Here is a 19,172-nt window from a genome sequence, read left to right on the forward strand (position 1 = left end):
AGGGTTTGCCTGTAGCAGGACTCCAGGGTGGGTAATTATTTATCTGAGAGTGGTACCTCTAGTCCCCAGAGGGCAGGTCCCTTTGTGTAGGCACTGAGCAAACACACAGAAAGGGGCCCTCCCTTCCCGAGGAATTTGTGGTCTAAACAAACAAGTGGGCTGAGTGCAGGAGAGGGGGCAGCAGATGTGGCCAAGCAGGTGAAATGACTCGCCCTGAGGTCACACTGCAGATTAATGCTGATGCCAGGCAGTGCTTCTGTCTTTTGAATCCCAGTACAGTCCCCTCACCAGGAGCCCAGATTTTGCTCATGGACTAAAACTCCTGCCCTGCACAAATCCGCTCCAGCTCCCATGGATCTTCCTTTTTGCAAACTTGCACATCAGTCTGCCTCTGCTGCAGGCTGGGGCAGGCCAAGCTTTCATCACCACCTTCAGCTGGGTAGCCCCATGTTTTGCCTCCTCCCCAATTCCTTGGCTTCCTACCATCCAGATCTGGCAGCCATCTGGCATCCCCCTGGTAGGCTGGGGAAGCTAAGCCAGCTAGCATTTTTTTTAGATGACTATTTTTTATATAATATATATCCCAGGCAGTCCTCCGAGCAGAGAGGTCAGATCTGTCTCTGGTGAGCCCTTGTGGATGACTGGCACCAGGCAGCTGCATGGCAAATTGGGATGGTTCATTTTATAACATCCCTCTTCAACAGGGAAAAGGGATAGTCTTCTTTTTCTTAGGGTGAGGTGGATTATAAGGTTTGAAGTAGTAGATCTCAGAGCTTTGTACTCTCTGAAAGGATCAGCTGGACTCAGGTGAGGAGCCACTGACCTCACAACTGGCCACCAGCCTCAAACACCTGTAAAATCCAGTGATTCCAATGAATCTGGTTCCAATGGAGACCTTCAGATGGCTATAGACAACTGACAAGAAAGGGACATTATGTTTTGCATTAAGTGTTTGCTGTGCCAGTCTGTCATCACCAGGATTAGGTGTCAAACAGAGAATGGAGGTATGGACTTGGGAACAAACAGGCAGGAATGGAGGCATTTTCTGTTAAAACCAATGCCCCTAAGAAATGCACAGACCTGTCTGCTTTCAGCCAGGGCTGTGTGACACACCTTTCTCTCCAGTCATCCCAGCTGATAATGTCCGGATTTTCTTTTATTTCTCTAGTAAAGAATCAGCAGAAGCCTTACAGTCATGCATTGCAAATAAGGTATATTTACACTGTACACTGGGCTAAGAGAGAAAGGAGAAGAAAAGCCATCTGCTTTCTTGTGTATATCAAGTGTCTGGATTTTAGAATAACCAAAAGACATGGCACTCTTGTCCTGTATTTTATTAGGAAATTAACAGGCTGATTGATAACCTGAAATTACATAGTGAATCTCATTTAAAAAAATGTTCAAAATCATGACAATATTTTTGATTTCCATGAAAACATAATGCCCTGATACAATTCTTCTTTATGCCTGTAAATTTCTACACCCTTAACATTTATCTACTGTACAACAGAGAGGCTGGATAACTGTAACAGAATCTGGAAAGTTAAATACAGGATATTTAATACAGGACTTTCTCTGCAGTCCAAGTCAAAGCGATGAAATGTTGGAAAGAAAGCCCAGAATGTGAGAGTTCCCTATGAGAAGGTTGCCTGTGATCTCATTTATTATGCATCAGTATTTCAGGTTGGTAATATTGGTCAAAAGATGGGTAATATAAACTGCTGTGCCAAGGTATGAGGCTTTAGGGCACCCCCCAGGAGAGGGAGACCACTGTGGGCTACAGGCTCTGCAGTGAGGGGAACAGGGTGCACTGGATGTGTAGGATGCTCGAAGTGCAAGAGCTGATAAATCTGTCCACGTCTCTCGCTTCCCCGCAGTTTGAGCTACCACTACCACCAGGTTGGACTAAAGAGCTTTTCCTGAGGCTGTCAGCTTTAAAGACTGATATGATTCAGGTTCTGAGTCTCTGCAAAGGCTTGGTAATTTCAGCCTTAGTAATCAAAGCCCATCTCCTGCCCACCTTGTGTGTGTGAGAACTCACACTAAGCCAACACTGCTGGTTTTGTTGCAGTCATCATCATGTGGGGCAGTGTGGTTCAGCTCCATGGCTCGTAGCTGAGGCCCTCAAATCTCTAAAATACAGAGCTGGCACTTGTCAATACCAACCCACTCTTGTACGGGGTTGAGTTTCTCCAGATGTTATTCAAGAAAACATTAAAATTGTCATATGTGCTGTGTGGATTAGAGATGCTTTCCTGAACTGAAGCCTCGATTCCTGCAGGGATTATGGATGTTCTGTGAGTGGCCAGCTCAAATACTTGACCAGTGAAGTCCAGCCACTTCAGCCTCTTGTATTTTTCTTGGCGTCTGTAAGCTAAAAACCAGTAGATTTAAGAAGTAGAAAGCCTTCCTTTTAAAATGCTCAGGACAAGTACATCCAGACCACTGTGTTTTCTATTTATATATAAATTCTTTGGCAACAATTTTCTAGAAAGCAGAATGATTTTTTTTCTATATAATACTTTATTGTCTCCCCCATGAAAAACTGCTATCTTAGAAAATCTATAGCACTTTCCACTATAAATAGTATTGTTCCAGATTAAGGATTAGTTCCTCCCTGAAGAAAAACAGATTTTAAAAATCTGGTCATTATCTGATAACTGTTTATGTAGTAACACTAAAATAAAACAGAAAAAGAAAATCATTCAGTATGTGGTTTGTTATTGTCTAGAATGTTAGTGTATGTTTATACAATAAAAACAACATAAGTTATCCTAGTTTGTTTTAAAAACCTTAGTAATAGAAATAAATTGCTATCTGCAGATTCATAAACAGAATGCATTTTTTTCCATCTAAGTTCAAGTATTATTAGAATATTATTATTACTATTATTATTATTATTACAGGAGCTCTAAATCCTTGCCATTCTGCCTGTCTTTGCATCATTTTGGTCTTTTTGAGAAATAACAAGCTGTGATCATTTGCTCAGGAACAAAATCAACATGGAACTTCCAGAAGTTTTGCCTGGTGGAAGACAGCCTGGCAATCCTTTGGCTACTGTGGGTAACTTCAGCATGTTTGAGACTAGTGGTGTAGATACAGCAGTTGCACGATTTCTTGGTTGGCTGATGAACTTAATTTCTCCCTGGTTCTCAACACTCAGTCCCGTTCAGAGGAGAAAAGTAGGAACAACCCAACCCAGACTTGCACCACATCAGGAGATGTCGTCTTCGTTCCCTCCCGGTACTGTCAGCTGCTCATAGGTGGGCAGGGTGTTGTTAGGGAGGAAAAGCTCTGAACTGAGGTTGCTGTTGCCTCTCTGAGAGGATCTGTTGTTGCCCTGATCCCCCTGCTGACGGGAAACCAGATGATGCAGCATGTCCGTGATGAGGTTCAGCTTCTGGTCCATCTGTGTGACCTACAAAGGCAAAGGGGAGAGCTGTTAAGGAGCAGCAGGCAAGAAAATTGCAACAAACCGGGTGGCATACATGTAATATTAATTAGGATCACAGCAACCTCTGTGAAGATACCACACATTCCGAGTTCATCAAACAGATCATTAGGAATTTAATGCAATAGGTCAGGGTCGGATGGGGACAAGCTTGCTAATACTCACCTCGGGTGTGTGCTTTGACACTCATTATATATCTGGGTGAACACATGACAAATGGGATTTTAAAGAGATCTGCTGGAATAGAGAACTAAGTCCCAGAACTGAATTTCTGTGTTTGGTTTTTTTTTTGTTAGTATTGTGTCCATATTTTTGAAAAAAAAAATTATAAACTTGTAGCATGCTTCTATGCCCTAATAATACCAATATGCTCTAGTAAATAACTGCTTGACTTGCAGTGATCTAATCAACTCTTAAGCTGGGACTGAGTGATGCTCTTTGCTGCATTTGGGTTCAATTAACAGCTCAGGCCACAAAATGCCCATCGGTGTTTTTGCTGCCATGAGTGAAGAGCAGCTGGGAGTGGGACATGAGTCAGTTTTATGCTCTCAAAACCCAGTGACACAGCATTCCCTAGGATTGCCATCTGAAATGACCTGATCCCCAGCAAGACAGAAATTAAGAATGCTAAGATGGCTGAAAATTAATTTCCTGACCGGGGGACTCCAGGTTCAGCCTGTATCCATAATGCTCATTTTCTTCTTTAGACAGAGGCTCCTTAAATTATTTAATTTCTCTTCTCCCTGCCCCCCCCCTCCTTTTTTTCTGGTCTTTCTTCTAATGTTTAGGAGAAAATATAATAAAAAAGCTAAAACCTAAGAGAGGTTAGGTTATGGATGTTTTTTGGCAAATATTTGTGTTACTCAGAGGAAAACTGAGAATTAGGTGTTTCTAGGAGTGTCACCCCTTTTATCTGGCATCGTAAGCCTCCTCCCTGCACTGAGCAAAATATCCCAAGGGCAAGATGGGCACTTCTAGCTTCAAACTGCTGCCTATTCTCTGACCCTTGGCGTGGTAACAGCATTGAAATTAGGCAGTAAGACTCTGCCTTATGGCCTCCTAATCACTTCTTCAAGCATCATAAGAATGCCTCAATTTTGTCATTGCAGTCTCTGACCCATTGATCCACAGGGATCCCAAAACACTGAGTAAATTCTAGGCAAAGAGATGTAGTACTTTTTAGAAAGGGAAAAGAAAGCAAACAGAAAAAAAAAACCTGTGATAGGAATAAATTGTTGCCTAAAATATCTGCTAGAAAGTAGTGGAAGGCACATAAAACTGCCAGAGAGAGCATGAGTGGGAGCAATTTATATGTGCCTGGCTGTCATCCAAGTATCACACAGGATAGTAAAAGACAGTAAGGCTGAGCAGAACATCAACAAACCTGGTGGATTTCAGCAGAGACTAAAATGTTTTTCCACCATAGAGAAAATGCTGGGTTTTTTCAAACACTTTGTACAACTGGTAGGGAAGCAGATACAGTGATTTAAAAATATGAGGTGCCAGAGATTTATACTTTGCAGCTGGTTTTGAAAACATTAGGCAAAGCACCCTAGATGGTACATGAAACACTAGTAATTCTGGATGGAAATGGCTGTTGAAAGATGAGATTCTATGAAATGAGGAAGCTGAAGAACAGATAAGTTCAAGATTTCAAGAAGGAAACACAGATGGAAAACTGAGCAGATCATCAGGTTCTCATTTCATCACTGTTTATTCCCTCCTTTAAATAAGACACGTTTTGCCCAAATGGTGCCCATTACAGATGGCAAACTCGTGATGCTCCGAGTGTCACAGTACAAATGAGTGGTAGTGAAACCTACAAAAATACCTCACTCCTGCATCCCCCACTGCCCAGGTATTGTTTGTTTTCTGAGACAACTCTGCTGGAAGGACTGCAGTGAAAGCCTCCACACAAACAGCTATCTTCAGAATCCAAAAGACAACTTCTCCTTCTGCAAGAAATGTCTTTTTGCTAACTATTCTAAATGAACTGGGGGATTTTTATATGCATATGTGTCTTAATTTGTGATTCCAGGCAGGGATTACCAGAGGGAACACAGACTGGGGATATATCTGGAAAACGTGCATTCATGAAACTCTTGCAGTGATGAACTATTGAACATGACAGTAGGTTGGACTGAGATCTGGACAGTCCTTCAACAGCTGTGCATCTTGGTGATGAAGTACTGGGGAGAAGTGAGAAGTGAATATTCTTGCTGGGAAATAAATTCCCAGAGATAATTGTCTAATTTTTTTCTAGGCAACAAGGTCTGGCTGCTGCAGCTGTGGAGTGCAGGAGGCCCACAGAAGCAGAGGCAGGAGCTAATTGCTATTGAGCTGAGCCATATGAGATTAAAAGTAAAGACTTTCGTCGTCCATGTTCCTGCTTTTTGGGGTAGGGCTCTAAAGCCACAAAGATTTTGTGAAGGGAGGTCCAGAAAGCTGGTTGTGTTTAGTTGTTGTTTAATCAGTTTTGCTTTCCATTTCCCAGGGGGTTCTGTGCCTGTGAAGGGCTTGCTCCGAGACACACTGGACTCAGTGGTAGATTTTGGCAAGCACAGACTCCCAGTGGCTTCAGTGGGCTCTGTACCAACCCTGGACTGAATCATCAATCCCAAACAGTAACACGTTCTTTGGATGTTACAAGAGAAGGAGCAGTCTGCATTTCTGTACATGGATCTTCTGCTTCTCGGGGCTCTATCAGAAAAGATGATATTGGCAAATGAGGCAGCAGTGGGCCCCCACTTTTAATTCTGCCAAAGGAGCATCTGCTTAAAGTATGAGATATTTTAAAAGGAGAAGTAAAAGCCACCAGAAGGCAGCTTCTACTGTCATCACAGGCCTCTGATGTACCAGAAAAAGAGGCTTGTTGGTGAACAGCCCGGCTTATTAACGTGCCCAATCTGCCTGTCATCATCCAAACACACATCCTGAAATACATCATTCACTTGCTTGCTGCAGAGATAATTATACCCACTAGAAAAATGTCATTGTGTGCAATATCCTTTTTATTAAGCCAGCTTTAGGCAGTTAGCATGGAGAAATGTATCATCCCCCCTGAATCATACTTTCAAACACATTTACTTGATTAGAAATTAGCTCTGATGCCAGAACGAATAAAAGTAAAGCAAACAGAAAAACTGCTGATGTTGCTCTAATCTTAACCACTTTGAACAACTCTGATCTCTCTACTTAAAACAGCAAACATTGTTAATTACATAGAAAAATAACTCAGACTGATTTGTTTCCTTTAGGAAAAACTAAGTAAGCTCTTTGTAGCTGATTTATGTTTCATTAGAAGCATGGTGTTTGGATGATCAGATTCTTTATATGCAAAATAATTTCCTTTGTATTTCACAGTTGTTGGGAAGAGGAAGCAATGTCTGAAACTTCAGAAATTACACACCACAGTTATTCCTAAGTCTTACTGAAATATTGTATGAATACAAATTTTTTCCATCCTCTGAGTTAAGTTAAAAAAAAGTAAAAATCTAAGGATCATGGATTGAGCACAGATGGAGAGATGATTTAAACAAGTTTTGAATCTATCTCTTAGAAATGAATAAAATCTCATCCATGCAGTGCACTGAGAAAAAAAAACAACCCAAAACCAAATAGTTCCTCATGAAGTCTGAAAGGTTAGCACACAAATCTTAAATGGCACATCATGAGGAAAAGTTAAAACATGCAGTTATATAGCCTCTCTCCATCTTTCCTGTAGGCTCTCTTCAGGTGCTGGAAGGCCACAAGTAGGTCACTCCAAAGCCTTTCTTTTCCAGGCTGAACAATTCCAATTCTCATAGCCTTAGTGACATGCATTTACAAAGGTAATAATATTTGTAAAGGGATCAAAGGCATTCCAGGAGGTGCTACTGAACAAGACAGAGACTGTACTTGCTGAAAGAACAAAATAATTCCCAATTAAAATTGTCTATTATTTTTATCTATTAAAATTCCGCAAATCTTCACGCTGTATTAACTTGAAACACTTTGTAATTTCAAGCTTTCATAAAAAGTTCATGGTATGATCTGGAACATAATATGTAACAATGAATTTATTTCCTCGATTTTAAAAACAAAACAACCAAAACAAAACAAAACACAGAAGCCTGGTTAGCTCCAGGGACAGCTCCAGGGACAGAATGGTCTCTTTTAAGCTCTCCTGTAATGGAGAACTAAAGGGTAGCACTTTGGAGACCTACTCCCAAAACTAATTATAGGAATTTACCAGGAAAAGGCAATGACAGACACAATTACAGAGCTGAGTGGAACAGTATTTTCAGCCACGGGAAGCTGAAGGACAAAATTCTGAGTTTGGCATAACTTCAGCCACAAAGACCACAAATTATTAATAGGTTATTCCAAGTATTGCTCCATAATCTGCAGAGATCAAGGTTGATTAATGCTGTTGATTAAAGCTGTGTCATCTGCTTGTCATTCTCATCCTCAGAGATTTTAAAAGTAAATACTAAGGGTAAAAATCATAGTCCCTTTGAACAGAATGCTGTTTTATAACTACCTATGTTCTTAACATGGTTCACTGATTAAACAGATTTTTTGTCCATAATGAAGAGAATTTTTATCAGCTCATTGCTCACTCAGTGGGTTCAGGAGGGCTGTCCTTGTTCTCAGTAAAGAAAGCCAAGCATGAAGCTGCTAAAGGAGAAGAGGGAAACTAGGATGCAAGCAACACTTGGCTGAATGAAAATGTGATAAAGGAAGATTTCAGCTGCTTTTACAACATTAAACTCCCAAGCCTGCTGCCCTTCATTCCTGTCGGTGCAGCTTTTTGGCTCAAAGAGAACTAATTCTTTAAGGCCTTTTTCAAAACAACCAAAGAGGATTGGGGAGACCTTCATGTGTTCATCACTTCTGGTGGCCTGTTACTAAGGAGGACCCTATTGTTCTGCAGTGTAGCAAACTTCAAACTTCTATGCTTTCTGTGAGCATCTCTCCATGCTGTATCAAATCTCTAATGTGTCTGCTGTTCAGTACCATACTCAGTAATAAGGTAGCTTTATCTTTCATAAAAACAAACAAAAAGGTCCTTTCTGCTAACAAAATAACCATCAGGCACACTAATGACTCAGCTGGAGAGAAGATAAAAGGCAAAAAATATTCCAGAACTTATGATACCTGCTAATGGCAATGCTCTGAAGGAATGTATCAGTATCCATTGCTACTTAACAACAGTGAGACTGTTCTGGAAGAAAACACGTGGTTATAAATCACGTTTGTCTTTGGTGGGATTCTTCCTACTTAACCTCTTCAGAATACCTGAGGTAGCTTCAGAGAGAAACTCCCCTGGCTCCTTTTCTTGCTAAGTCCTCTCACATGTTGGTATCTCAGCATTTCTAAAAGTTAATGCTTTATCCTGGAGGGCTCTGAGGACAGGAGCTCAGGGATAGGTATGGGAATCTTCCCAGAGAATTTATCTTAAAGAATTCTCCATAACAGTGGCAGGAGAGACCAATGGTTTCAGTATTATTAAGGAAGGTTTCTTTCTTCAGGTGCATGATTCTTCCAAAATCATGGAATGTGCCTCCCTTCCATTTGCAATGCCCAAGATCCCAGATTCTTGGAAAACCCCCTATCAGAACTTCTGGCTTTGATGTGTTTGTTTTGTTGCTCGAGATGAGGCAGCAGTTTTGCTGGAGGATATATTCCTGCCACTGAGGTGTTTAAAGGAGAATGTAATCTGCATGAAAGAAGATTTGCTCTCCAGACTGTCTGTACTTTCTCTTGAGAGTTGGCCAAAGAAGAAAATATGTTTGTGGTGTCCAGGGGAAGGATAGAAGAAGTGGAGCCAGTGAAAAAACACTCTACTGTAAGATTGATCATTGCTTGGAAAACAGGAGGGCTGAGCTTCTGAGGAACAAAATTGACAGGTTTTGAAGGTTACATGAACAAGTCTCTTTCTAGTCAATGAAAACATTATATGAACACTGTAACCACTCTCTTAACTGACAAATAAAATGGGTATTTTTCAGACAAAAAGCATCTTTGGAAAGAAAGACACTTGCTACACTCTGAGTTCTAAAATCAGCTCTCTTGCCTAAAGCTATCAGTGACAATCTCTGCTTTGAGATACTAAAAATTGTTCTGTTTTTTCAATAAACCGAGACTGTTGCTGCTCTCTTGCTGTGTATTTTTATAGGAAAATATTTATCTCACATGTCTCAAAAGCATAAAAAACACTTATTTTTTGTAGTAAGAGCCCTTGAACAGCTGCTGAGAATTCACCATTGATCAGGGTGTGGCGCTTGTGCATTCAACAGAGGGAGATGACCCTGGGGAGAAAATTCTGAGCCATTGAGTCAGGATCAGATCTCAGCAACAACCAGGATTTATAAACCAGTTGCTGGCTCTGATTCTCCAGAAGTTATCTTGATATCAGTGAACTATTACAAAGGGCTTGACTTCTACAGTAAATTCCTAATGTACTGTAAAGAAACTCAGTTTTGTACCACAGTTTTAAAAAAATTGCTTTGGGAATTAAACTAGCAACACCAGCATGTAGCCATTTGGTTACTGACTGTAATACTTGTGTCACTTTAAAGTAATTTTTGTTTGTTTGAAGAATTTGGTTGTAGTTCTGCAGCACAAGATCTAGGGTAGCAAATGCTCAAGCTATAGGAAATGGGAGAAATTACACGGTTGATTTATGCATCTGTTCTTTTCATTAGGATTGGGTAAGCAATTTTGATTAGCAAGTAACTAAACTGCAGAGAATTTTCTTTTCCAAATGTTCTTTTTTCTCAAAGAAAGGCATGTTTTTCTAAAAGCTTCCACAAAGTTTCTGGAAATATGACACCTCTGGTTAACTATTCACTCCGCTCCATTTCTTTAATGATTCTTAGGAGAGGGTAGGTTACAACTAGAATGTCATTTTTCAGATTAGGTGTCTCCCCTGAATTATAGCTGAAAACAGTGGCAGTAAGAGACATGCTCTGATGGGTCAAAAACTGAAAAACTGATATGAAAAAGCCACTTCAGTAATATGTGATGGAATAAATAATATAATATGAAATACAGCAGACCAAATACAGAATATTAGCAGCAGGTTATCAAAACTCTCTTCTTTGATACTGCCACTTATCTCTATGAAGAAACAAGCAGCAACAAGAGATGTTGTGCTTATATAAGAGAGCACTTCCTTTAAGATCCTAAAAATTTTGAGGAATAAGTAGAAATCAAAGTTTACAAGTTGGTTTGTTTTTTTACAGATCACCTTCATGAGATTTTTTTGTCTATAATTTGCTGCTTGACTGACAGAAGCAAGGTAAAATGGATACAAACCACTCCTTCTAACAAAGAGGTCAGTAGGATGCTGGCAACTGGGAGAATTAAGTTACAGGAGAGTGAAATGCATTTGGTCATGGACTGTTAGGGAGTGTGAGACCTCGAAAGATTTCAGAACAGCACTTCTTTTAGGAATTCTTTTTTCTGGGTTCAAACTGGAAGAGGGGAAATTTAGGCTAGGTGTAAGGAAGAAATTCTTTGCTGTGAGGCTGGTGAGGCACTGGAACAAGCTGCACAGAGAAGTTATGGATGTCACATCCCTGGAAGTGTCTGAAGCCAGGCTGGATGGGGCTCTGAGCAGCCTGGTCTAGTGGAAGGTGTTCCCATGGCAGGGGGTTGGAACTGGATGGTCTGAAGGTCCCTCCCAAACCAGGCCATTCTATGGTGATTCCGTGATTCTTTTAGAAGTGGAGAGGATTCAGAAAGGCTTGAGGGTAAAAATGCTGGGAAGGGATGACCTAAAATGCCAATAAGTCAAGACAGGAATGAGAACCATGATGGATGTGGCTACAGGAGATGGTCAGAAGCAGGACTGGAAACAGCTGCCACTGAAGAAGAGAGAGCAGAGAGCTGGGGTCTCCGTCCAGTGCTTTTGTGGCTATTATGAACAACTTGCAAAAACATTTGGCTTCTTTAAAGCAACCAAACTGCTGGAAATCAGCTTTCCCTGAAAGCCTTTCTTCAGTTCTAGGTGTAGTCTTGGGCCTTGAGGCCCATCTGTTGGCTCACCACTCCCCAGGCCCATCCTGCTGGCCTCCCAGCACTCAGTCCATGCCCAGATGTGTGCAACGCCTGCAGATCTATCTGGCATCCAGAAGGCTATAGCCAAGCAATTAAAATTTGTGGTTGACTCTTGTTTTAGATAAATCAGACGAGACTTAAAACACATGGAAATTTTCAAGTTAGAACAGCATCCAAAATCTACAGTCTTTGGCCCAGCTCTGCCTCAGGATACAGCATTTTTTTTCTCTAAAATATTACAAAGGTCAGATTTTTTTTAACCCTTTCCTCTAAATTAACAGTGTATCAGTAGATGAACAAGGGAGTTTGGAATATTTTTCCCTCCTTGCACGAAGCCAGCAAAGTGAAGGTGAGGGTCTTGTCTCTAAATATAACTTTCATTGGAAACTACTGAAGATGATCAAATCCCTCTATCCTATTAACTGAATACTCTGATATTGTCAAGAATTAGCTTATCTTCATTAACTATAGCCCCATCTTCAGGAAGCAGTATCTCTTTGACCAGACACAACTTTCCTCCCACTCTGTTTAAAGATAAGACATGAGCTGGCAAGAAGGGAGGGATTCTTTCTTTACAAGTGAATCAATAATACCAGAAGTATTAAAAGTTAATGTATCTGCAAAAATCGCTGGATATCCATCCAGCACCATAATCATAAACAGCTTCCCAAATTATGCTTAAATTGAAATCCAGCCTTATGGAGGATGGGAAACAGGCCTGAGATAACAAGAAATAGTGGAAATATTGATCAAAGAAACCAGGAAAAAAAAGCCCCTTATCTCTGTGTAATAGTTTGAATAGAGTTCTAGAATAAATGATGGTCATCTGCAGGGCCAGGAGTTAGACTTTAATGATCCTTGTGGGTCCCTTCCCACTCAGGATAGTCTATGATTGCATGTTTAGTGCATCTACAGCACTGTGCAAACCTGGGTACACCTAAGCACAGCAGGTAAGTCCTGTTATTGCTAGCACAACTTGGGGGAAACTGAGGCAGCAGAGTCAGCAGCTCACCTTGAGATAAAATAAATATTCTTAACATCAGCTTGGATGAGTGTCTCTAACAAAACCTTAAAAATACTCTCCCTGTCCTGGGCACAACTTCCAGTCTCAAGAAAAAACCTCACAGCACCTTTCTGGTTTCTATTATGGAGCCAGGAGGCTGGAAAACAGGTTGCTTTCTCATTCTCAATCACATTCTGGTTCAGCAAAACATTTCTCTGCGGGGTCCCTCTGGTTGAGCACCCCGGTACCTATCTGCAGAGGAAAGAAAGGCTCTCTGTTTGGCTAACAGGCACTTGTATTTCAGATGCTTCAGCTCCACAGATGTGAAGAAAACTCCCCGTGGCTCTTGCCTCTGGAGGACCCTTTCTGCTGGCTTAACCACGGCAGTACAGCCTCTGAATATCACTCCATATTTTCGTTGTCAGGAGTTTGGCCGTCAGACAACAGCTTTCCCCTAGCTGTAGATTCCCATTCCCCGTGTGGAACAGTGGCATATTTACAGCACTTTAGGGTTAAAAAGTGTAGAGTACAAGACCCAACTGGCATAAAAATATGTCCAAAACTCCTCTCCCCAACAAAATAAACCCCAAATCAACCCAACCCCCATTGTCCCCCTCCCCCCAATAAAGAAAACAAAAGTGACTAATCTTGACCTCTCTCCAAAGGGGAATGTTTTGCTTCTTGAATCCTTGGCTCTGGCTCTTGTATGATACTGGGACTATGACTAATAACCTCTTGCCAGAGTACTGCTGATAATTTCACCTTTGAGTAGCTGTTCTCATTCTGGACCATCATAGTATGCACTTAGGTTGCCAAGATTTTATTTTTAAAAAAACAAAGAATAAGATATACACTCATAATCCCCTGTGTTAGAAATACATTTTTCAGCTTTAACTGTAAGGTTTTGTCTGACAATTTTTCCTCCTTCCTCCAAACTGTTATTTTTCAGATGCCTGCTATGAAATGGTTCCCTTTTTCCTTCCTTTCCCTCAAACACTTTTTCTAATTCAAAACAGATTTGAGACTGCTGCTCTTTTTAAAGCAAATCTGCCATGTATCATGTCGTGTTAGGTCAGCACTGCTTATGTTATGCGTTGCACTTCACCCAAATGAGGCATCCATGCTGCTTTTCAAAGGGAATAAAGCCAGACTGGGTGCAGTGGCTTTCATGGCTGGAATAGATCCACAGGTTATGGATCTGATCTTATGGCATGGCACTGGGAAGGACATCACTATCTGCCTTTTTGCTTAAAAGGTTTAAAACAAAGATAACTTCAACTGTTATCTCAAAAAAAGTGTTGTTTTTTGTTTGTTTTTTTTTTTTGCCAGCTCCTTTTTCAGCATCCAGAATCTACAAATTATTTATAATTTAATAGTTACTATATGGGCAAAAAAGGGCATAAACCCCTTAGTACCTAAAATGAGCTTAAAAATGAATAACCATATGATGACTTCTGCAGCAATTAAAACTGGAAAGGTAAAAAGAGTGGGGGAGAGAAAGGGAGAGAAGCAATTACAACAACAGTGAGTTTTGAGAGAGTTTTCCCTGAGGGCTGCTGGTAATTAAACTAACGGCAACATGAATCTCTGTTTGATGTGGTCATGAATTTGTTTTCAAAAGAAAAATCTTTAAAAAGATTCTTTCAAGAGAAATTTTTAGAGAACAAGCTCAGCATGAATAATTAGACCAGAAATACTTTGATAAATATTATTATGGGGAAGTCATTTATGGGCCATGGCATGTGAAGGTTAGAAATCCTGGTGATAAATAAGGTGGCAAGTTTGCACCCATTTTGAACACACAAAACCAGGGCTGTGCTCCTGTTGGCTTGAGCCTGCTCCTCAGAAAGGAGGCGGCCTCTTGTTTTGCCATTGCATTAAGCTTTACAAAGACACAGATGCAAGACAGAAAATTTCAGTGGGAAAGCTCAGTGGAACGAAAGAAAACCACACACAATTCCAAAGGCACTTTTCATTCCCAGGGGCTGCACAGAGATCAGAGGTGAAATTCAGTGGTGATAAAAAGTCTGTGAGCCCACTCTACTCCCCCAGCCTTTCGAAACATCATTCAATTCTGCTGAAATCATTTCCCTGGAAATACCTCCTTCAGAATCTTCTAAATATAAACCCACTTGCATTTTGTAGAAATTTAAGCATCCAGCAAAACCCCACTGAAATCCAGAGAAGGTGCAGGTGCTCTGCACCCTCTAAAATCAATGGACATCCCAAAAGCACATTTCATTTGTTTACTAAGCACTTCAAAAAGTGGAGGCAGATACAATCAATCACAAGCCAGCAAATAACCAACGAGTGCACTAGAATGTAATATATTTACCAGTGGAAACCCATGTTTACAAGGAAAAGAAACTGCTTGTTGGCTGTCATGGTGTTATTCATAAAGGCAAACTAGGAGATCTTAGGGATACCAGGAGCAAAACTACAACAAAGGCAACCAACTGCTAATGAAGAAGGGTTTTCAGTCAAATTTCATGGGTCATACAAAGTCATTACCATGCCTGCAGGAGTTCAACAGCTCTGCCAGTTGAATTCGGGGGGAATGAAGTGATTATTTTGTTACGCATTTTGTAGTTTTAGACATTTTTGCTTAACATTTCAAATTCTGAAGCCAACCAGCTATGCAAGAATATCAGCTTCAATTTCCAGAGTTGGCTTCTGACCAATTTTCTTGAAGAGGAAACCCTCAAAACAGGTCTTCTGTATACACCAAGGTCTCAAAAACTAGATTTTAAAGACTCATATCTGTTCCCTTTTTTTCCTACTGCTTAAATACAACCTTATGGTGCTAAGCCAATTTCCCAACACTTTGGAGGCTTCATACATTTTGAAAATGAAGAGACAGATAATTTGACTGCTACTGGTGGCAAGTTCTGCATGGGTTAACTTTCCCAATTGCTCCCATTGCAGGTTTCCCTCTGGTTTTGAGTCAGTTAGAATATCAAGGCTCTTTTCCATAACATTTTAAGCTATAATGCCTTCAAAAGTAAGTAAATGTTCCCGACAAAATAACATGCTTGAAAAATGTAATGGACGACAAAGATAACAAAAAATCCTTAGTGCATTTCTTTGTCAGTAACTTCTTCTAGGAATACTGCCAGGCTGGGCATTTGTTTGGGCTGGTAAACCATGACTCAAAAGTGGATCTCTTGGCAGCACAAGCAACTGCTCCGTGGTGGAAGCAAAAGGCTCACAGTCTTTCCTAGCTGATTAATCATTATGACAGGCTTGAAGACTAAATGATCTGCCCAGCTCCAGATGTTAGATGTGCATCCACCTCTTATTCTTCTGGTTCTTAGGCAGTAGCCGGAATTGTTCATTCTGAAGATAATGATGACCATTTACTGCTCAAAACTAAAAAGGGCTTTGGGCTTTGTAATATTATATTATGATAGAGGAGGCTACTACACGAGATCACACAGCACATATAGTCTAGACATGATGAAATGCTGCAAGACTCTTCAGGCAGAGGTGGTGACAGTCTTGACCATAAAGCTTTGTGACGTTCCCCTTCTCCATTTCCACCTCCAACCAGGAGTGCTGTAATTGCACAAAAGCAGAGCACGAACACGTGGCTGGCTCTCTCCCATCCAGCCCCTGCCATCGAGGGCTGCACTATCCCCTGTTAAATCAATAACAAAATGTAGCTTCTCAGCGATGGGAGGCAGCATCTGTTTCACAGCACAGGGTAACACTCTTCAGCCTTTACAGAGAGGAACAAAAAGCAGTGATACAATGAAAGCAGGGGAAAGCCTGATGGTGCCAGAAAGAAGGTACTGAATCCTGCCTGAGACAGCCAAAGAGCTCTACAGGATTTCAGTAGCTGCAAGTCATGAGAGACAGCACTTTAATTGTCACATAAAGGGTGGTCCTCCACAGAGGGACCAAGTTTGTCTTGGGCATTTGCCAGGGAGACTTCAGTGACAGTGGCACTCCAGGAGGGGAACAGCAGAGAGTCAGCACCCTGTGTCTGAAGCAAGCTGCAGCCTGCTCCTCCTGGAGACTGATCACTGGTGTTCACAGGGGCCAGACCGTGCTTTGCTTGGAAGATCTGGGTATCACCACACAAACTGGTTTAGCTGCAGGCATTTCCTATTTTCTCTTTGCATATTTTCCTTGAATGAGGGAAAGAGGTTACTCTGGAGTAATGTGTTTTCTTTGTTCTGCTAATCTCTTTTGTTAAGTAATATTTTTGCCCCAGTCCAATAGAGAGAGTAATCAGCTACTCAGGAGAAATTAATTCACCCCTAATCATGCAACCTTTAAAAAAAGTTGCCACATAGTACCTACTAAGGACTTTACAGATTAAAATGCTAACATAATTCAGAATTAATAAAGATTTCTTTCATCCATTTTCATGGGTGACTGTATGTGATTTGACTAACAGCTTTAGCTCTGACACATCGACTCTGAAATGTGAAAAGGCTTTACTTCAGTCTCAAACATCACAGCTCCTTTGGGGTGCAAGGTATTTCTGCTCGTAGTACCTGAACTGCTGATTTATAGTTTCATGGAATAACAGAATGTCCTGGAAGGGAACCTAAATATCATCTTATAGTTCCAACACCCCTGCCACAGGCAGGAACACCTTCCACTAGACCAGGTTGCTTAGGGCCCCATCCAACCTGGACCGGAAAAATACCATGGCCATCAAGAAACGAAGTTTTCGAGTTATATCTAAGTTTTAAGATAAATCCAGAACAGCAGTGGGAATAACAAAGATTATAAACATGACAAAGTGCTTCTGTTTTCATTTTTGACCTCCAAGCCTCAAAACGTTTATCATACCCAGTACTCATGACTGAGGAAATGGATACAACAGAAAGTGAAATGGCTTGCCTCAGGTTCTGCAGAAACGGTGTCTGAGGCAGGAACAGCACCCACACTGCCTGAGAACCCCACAATAACCACACCAGTGCATGTTTCTAGAAGGGACATGGACTGTCATGATGACACAAGTGTATGACACTGCCTTTTAAAAGCTGATTGTCAGAGAGGACACAGGAGGTCTGGTTGCACTTACTCCTCTCTGGCTCAGGCAGTACTCTCAGTGTACATGTGCAAGTGAGTACACCATGTGGGACCAGCTCTGATACGCATTATTTATACAACAGCTCTACTGACTTAAAAACTAATAAATCCACAGCCTGCAGATGATGTGCAGACACACAGACACATCATCACAAATATAACTTTATCTTGATTCTTTGTGTTTTTCCCCCCTGTTGCTGCACAACAGAGCATCCAGTACAATAGCAAAATAAGCCTCTGGCTAAAGCGTAAGCTTGTTCCAATCCCAGCATCTCTCCAATGCAATAGAAATGAGTGCCATTTTCCAGGGAACTGTTTCTACAGGAATATTTCACGCAGAGGAAACGCTGTCAAGCTTGTTTGCAATGCATTGCTGCAAAATGCTCCACACTTCCCTTACTCTCTGAGTGCCCTCGACTCCTGGTGAGCTTTTCACTGAGGAAGATCCATGTATTTGGATACAAGTGAAGCACATAGCCTGTAACTTTGCACAATACAAGTGAAAGCACAATACAAGAGGTCAAAATGAGGTTTCTCTCCTTATGTATTGTAATTATGGTCTGTTTATAATTCTACAGTTAATTTAGGGCTTGTATGTCCCCGCTGGACAAAGCAGCTTGCCCTGTGTGGAAAATGACATTAACTCAATCTTTGCAGACTGTCCCCGAGCCTACAAATGCTTTTGTTAGTACAGTGAACACCTGTACTAATTACGCACTTCACTCACTCGGGGGTCACTGCTCATGGCAAAGGTTTTAAATCAGCCACCCCAGGAGACAGACATCATTATATTTCTGGAGCAGTCATTCCAGTGCTGCAAAACTAGGCAACCCTGGAAACAGATTCACGCTCTGAAGTCTCTAGAGGTGAAAGACTGGGATACCCCATTGCTGGACACAAAATATTGGAATGAATAGAGAAAATGAAGAGAGTAAACAGAAATTGCTGTTGAAATCTGAAGTTTAGCACTATTTTTAGTGATTCAGTGATTCTTCTGACTTTCATGTTAATAACATTTTTTCCCATCTCTCATTATATACCGATACCTGACGCAGCAAAACTTGTAAGCATGGGAGAAATGCCAAATAATTTAATTTTACTCACTTTGTGATTCGCATGTGCTATTTATGCACTTACACTTATGCTAGAAGTCAAATGCCAAGGTCAGCATTCATTTCTTTCACTGATGTAGTTCCCCATGAAGTCATGTTCAGTCCTTCCCAGAGAGTCCCTGTTCACACTGATGCTAATCAGCACTGGTACTTCCCTTAGCTCAATATGCAAAACATGCAGAATCAATGGCACATTATGTGAAAACCAGCATCTAAGTGGCTGTAGGGGGCAGAGATATCTGCATTTCACATTACTCTTCTCCTAATCACTGCATGTAAAAGCTGTCAGCAGGTTTGTCACTGGGAAATCACAGAGCAGAAGGTTACTTTAGGTAGGTGTTGCCTTCAATTAAACACACGCCAAGGTGTCATGCTGCCCCAAGTAACAGCATTTTCCAAAGGCAAGGAGCACTGAGGGCGTGGGCAGAGCTCTCCATCCAGCTTTCTGCAGCTGCTCTGTGCCCCAGTGCCATATACGGGGTAAATAAAAGGGAAGCAGAGGCGGGATTTGTTC

At 41.2% G+C, this 19,172-nt stretch overlaps 1 protein-coding gene across 4 annotated transcripts in view; it reads right to left on the reverse strand.

Moving 5' to 3' along the window:
• Nucleotides 1-1,319: 1,319 nt before the first annotated feature.
• The window catches only part of KCNQ1 (potassium voltage-gated channel subfamily Q member 1), a 334,477-nt gene continuing 316,624 nt past the window's right edge, over nt 1,320-19,172 (reverse strand). For all 4 annotated transcript variants that reach the window (XM_038139094.1, XM_038139097.1, XM_038139095.1 and 1 more), the window contains one exon: nt 1,320-3,418. In XM_038139094.1, the coding sequence (XP_037995022.1) occupies nt 3,215-3,418 (204 nt within the window). In that variant the 3' untranslated portion in view covers nt 1,320-3,214. The remainder of the gene's footprint in view (nt 3,419-19,172) is intronic.

Source organism: Motacilla alba, chromosome 5, assembly GCF_015832195.1.
Source record: "Motacilla alba alba isolate MOTALB_02 chromosome 5, Motacilla_alba_V1.0_pri, whole genome shotgun sequence".
Classification (NCBI taxonomy): domain Eukaryota; kingdom Metazoa; phylum Chordata; class Aves; order Passeriformes; family Motacillidae; genus Motacilla; species Motacilla alba.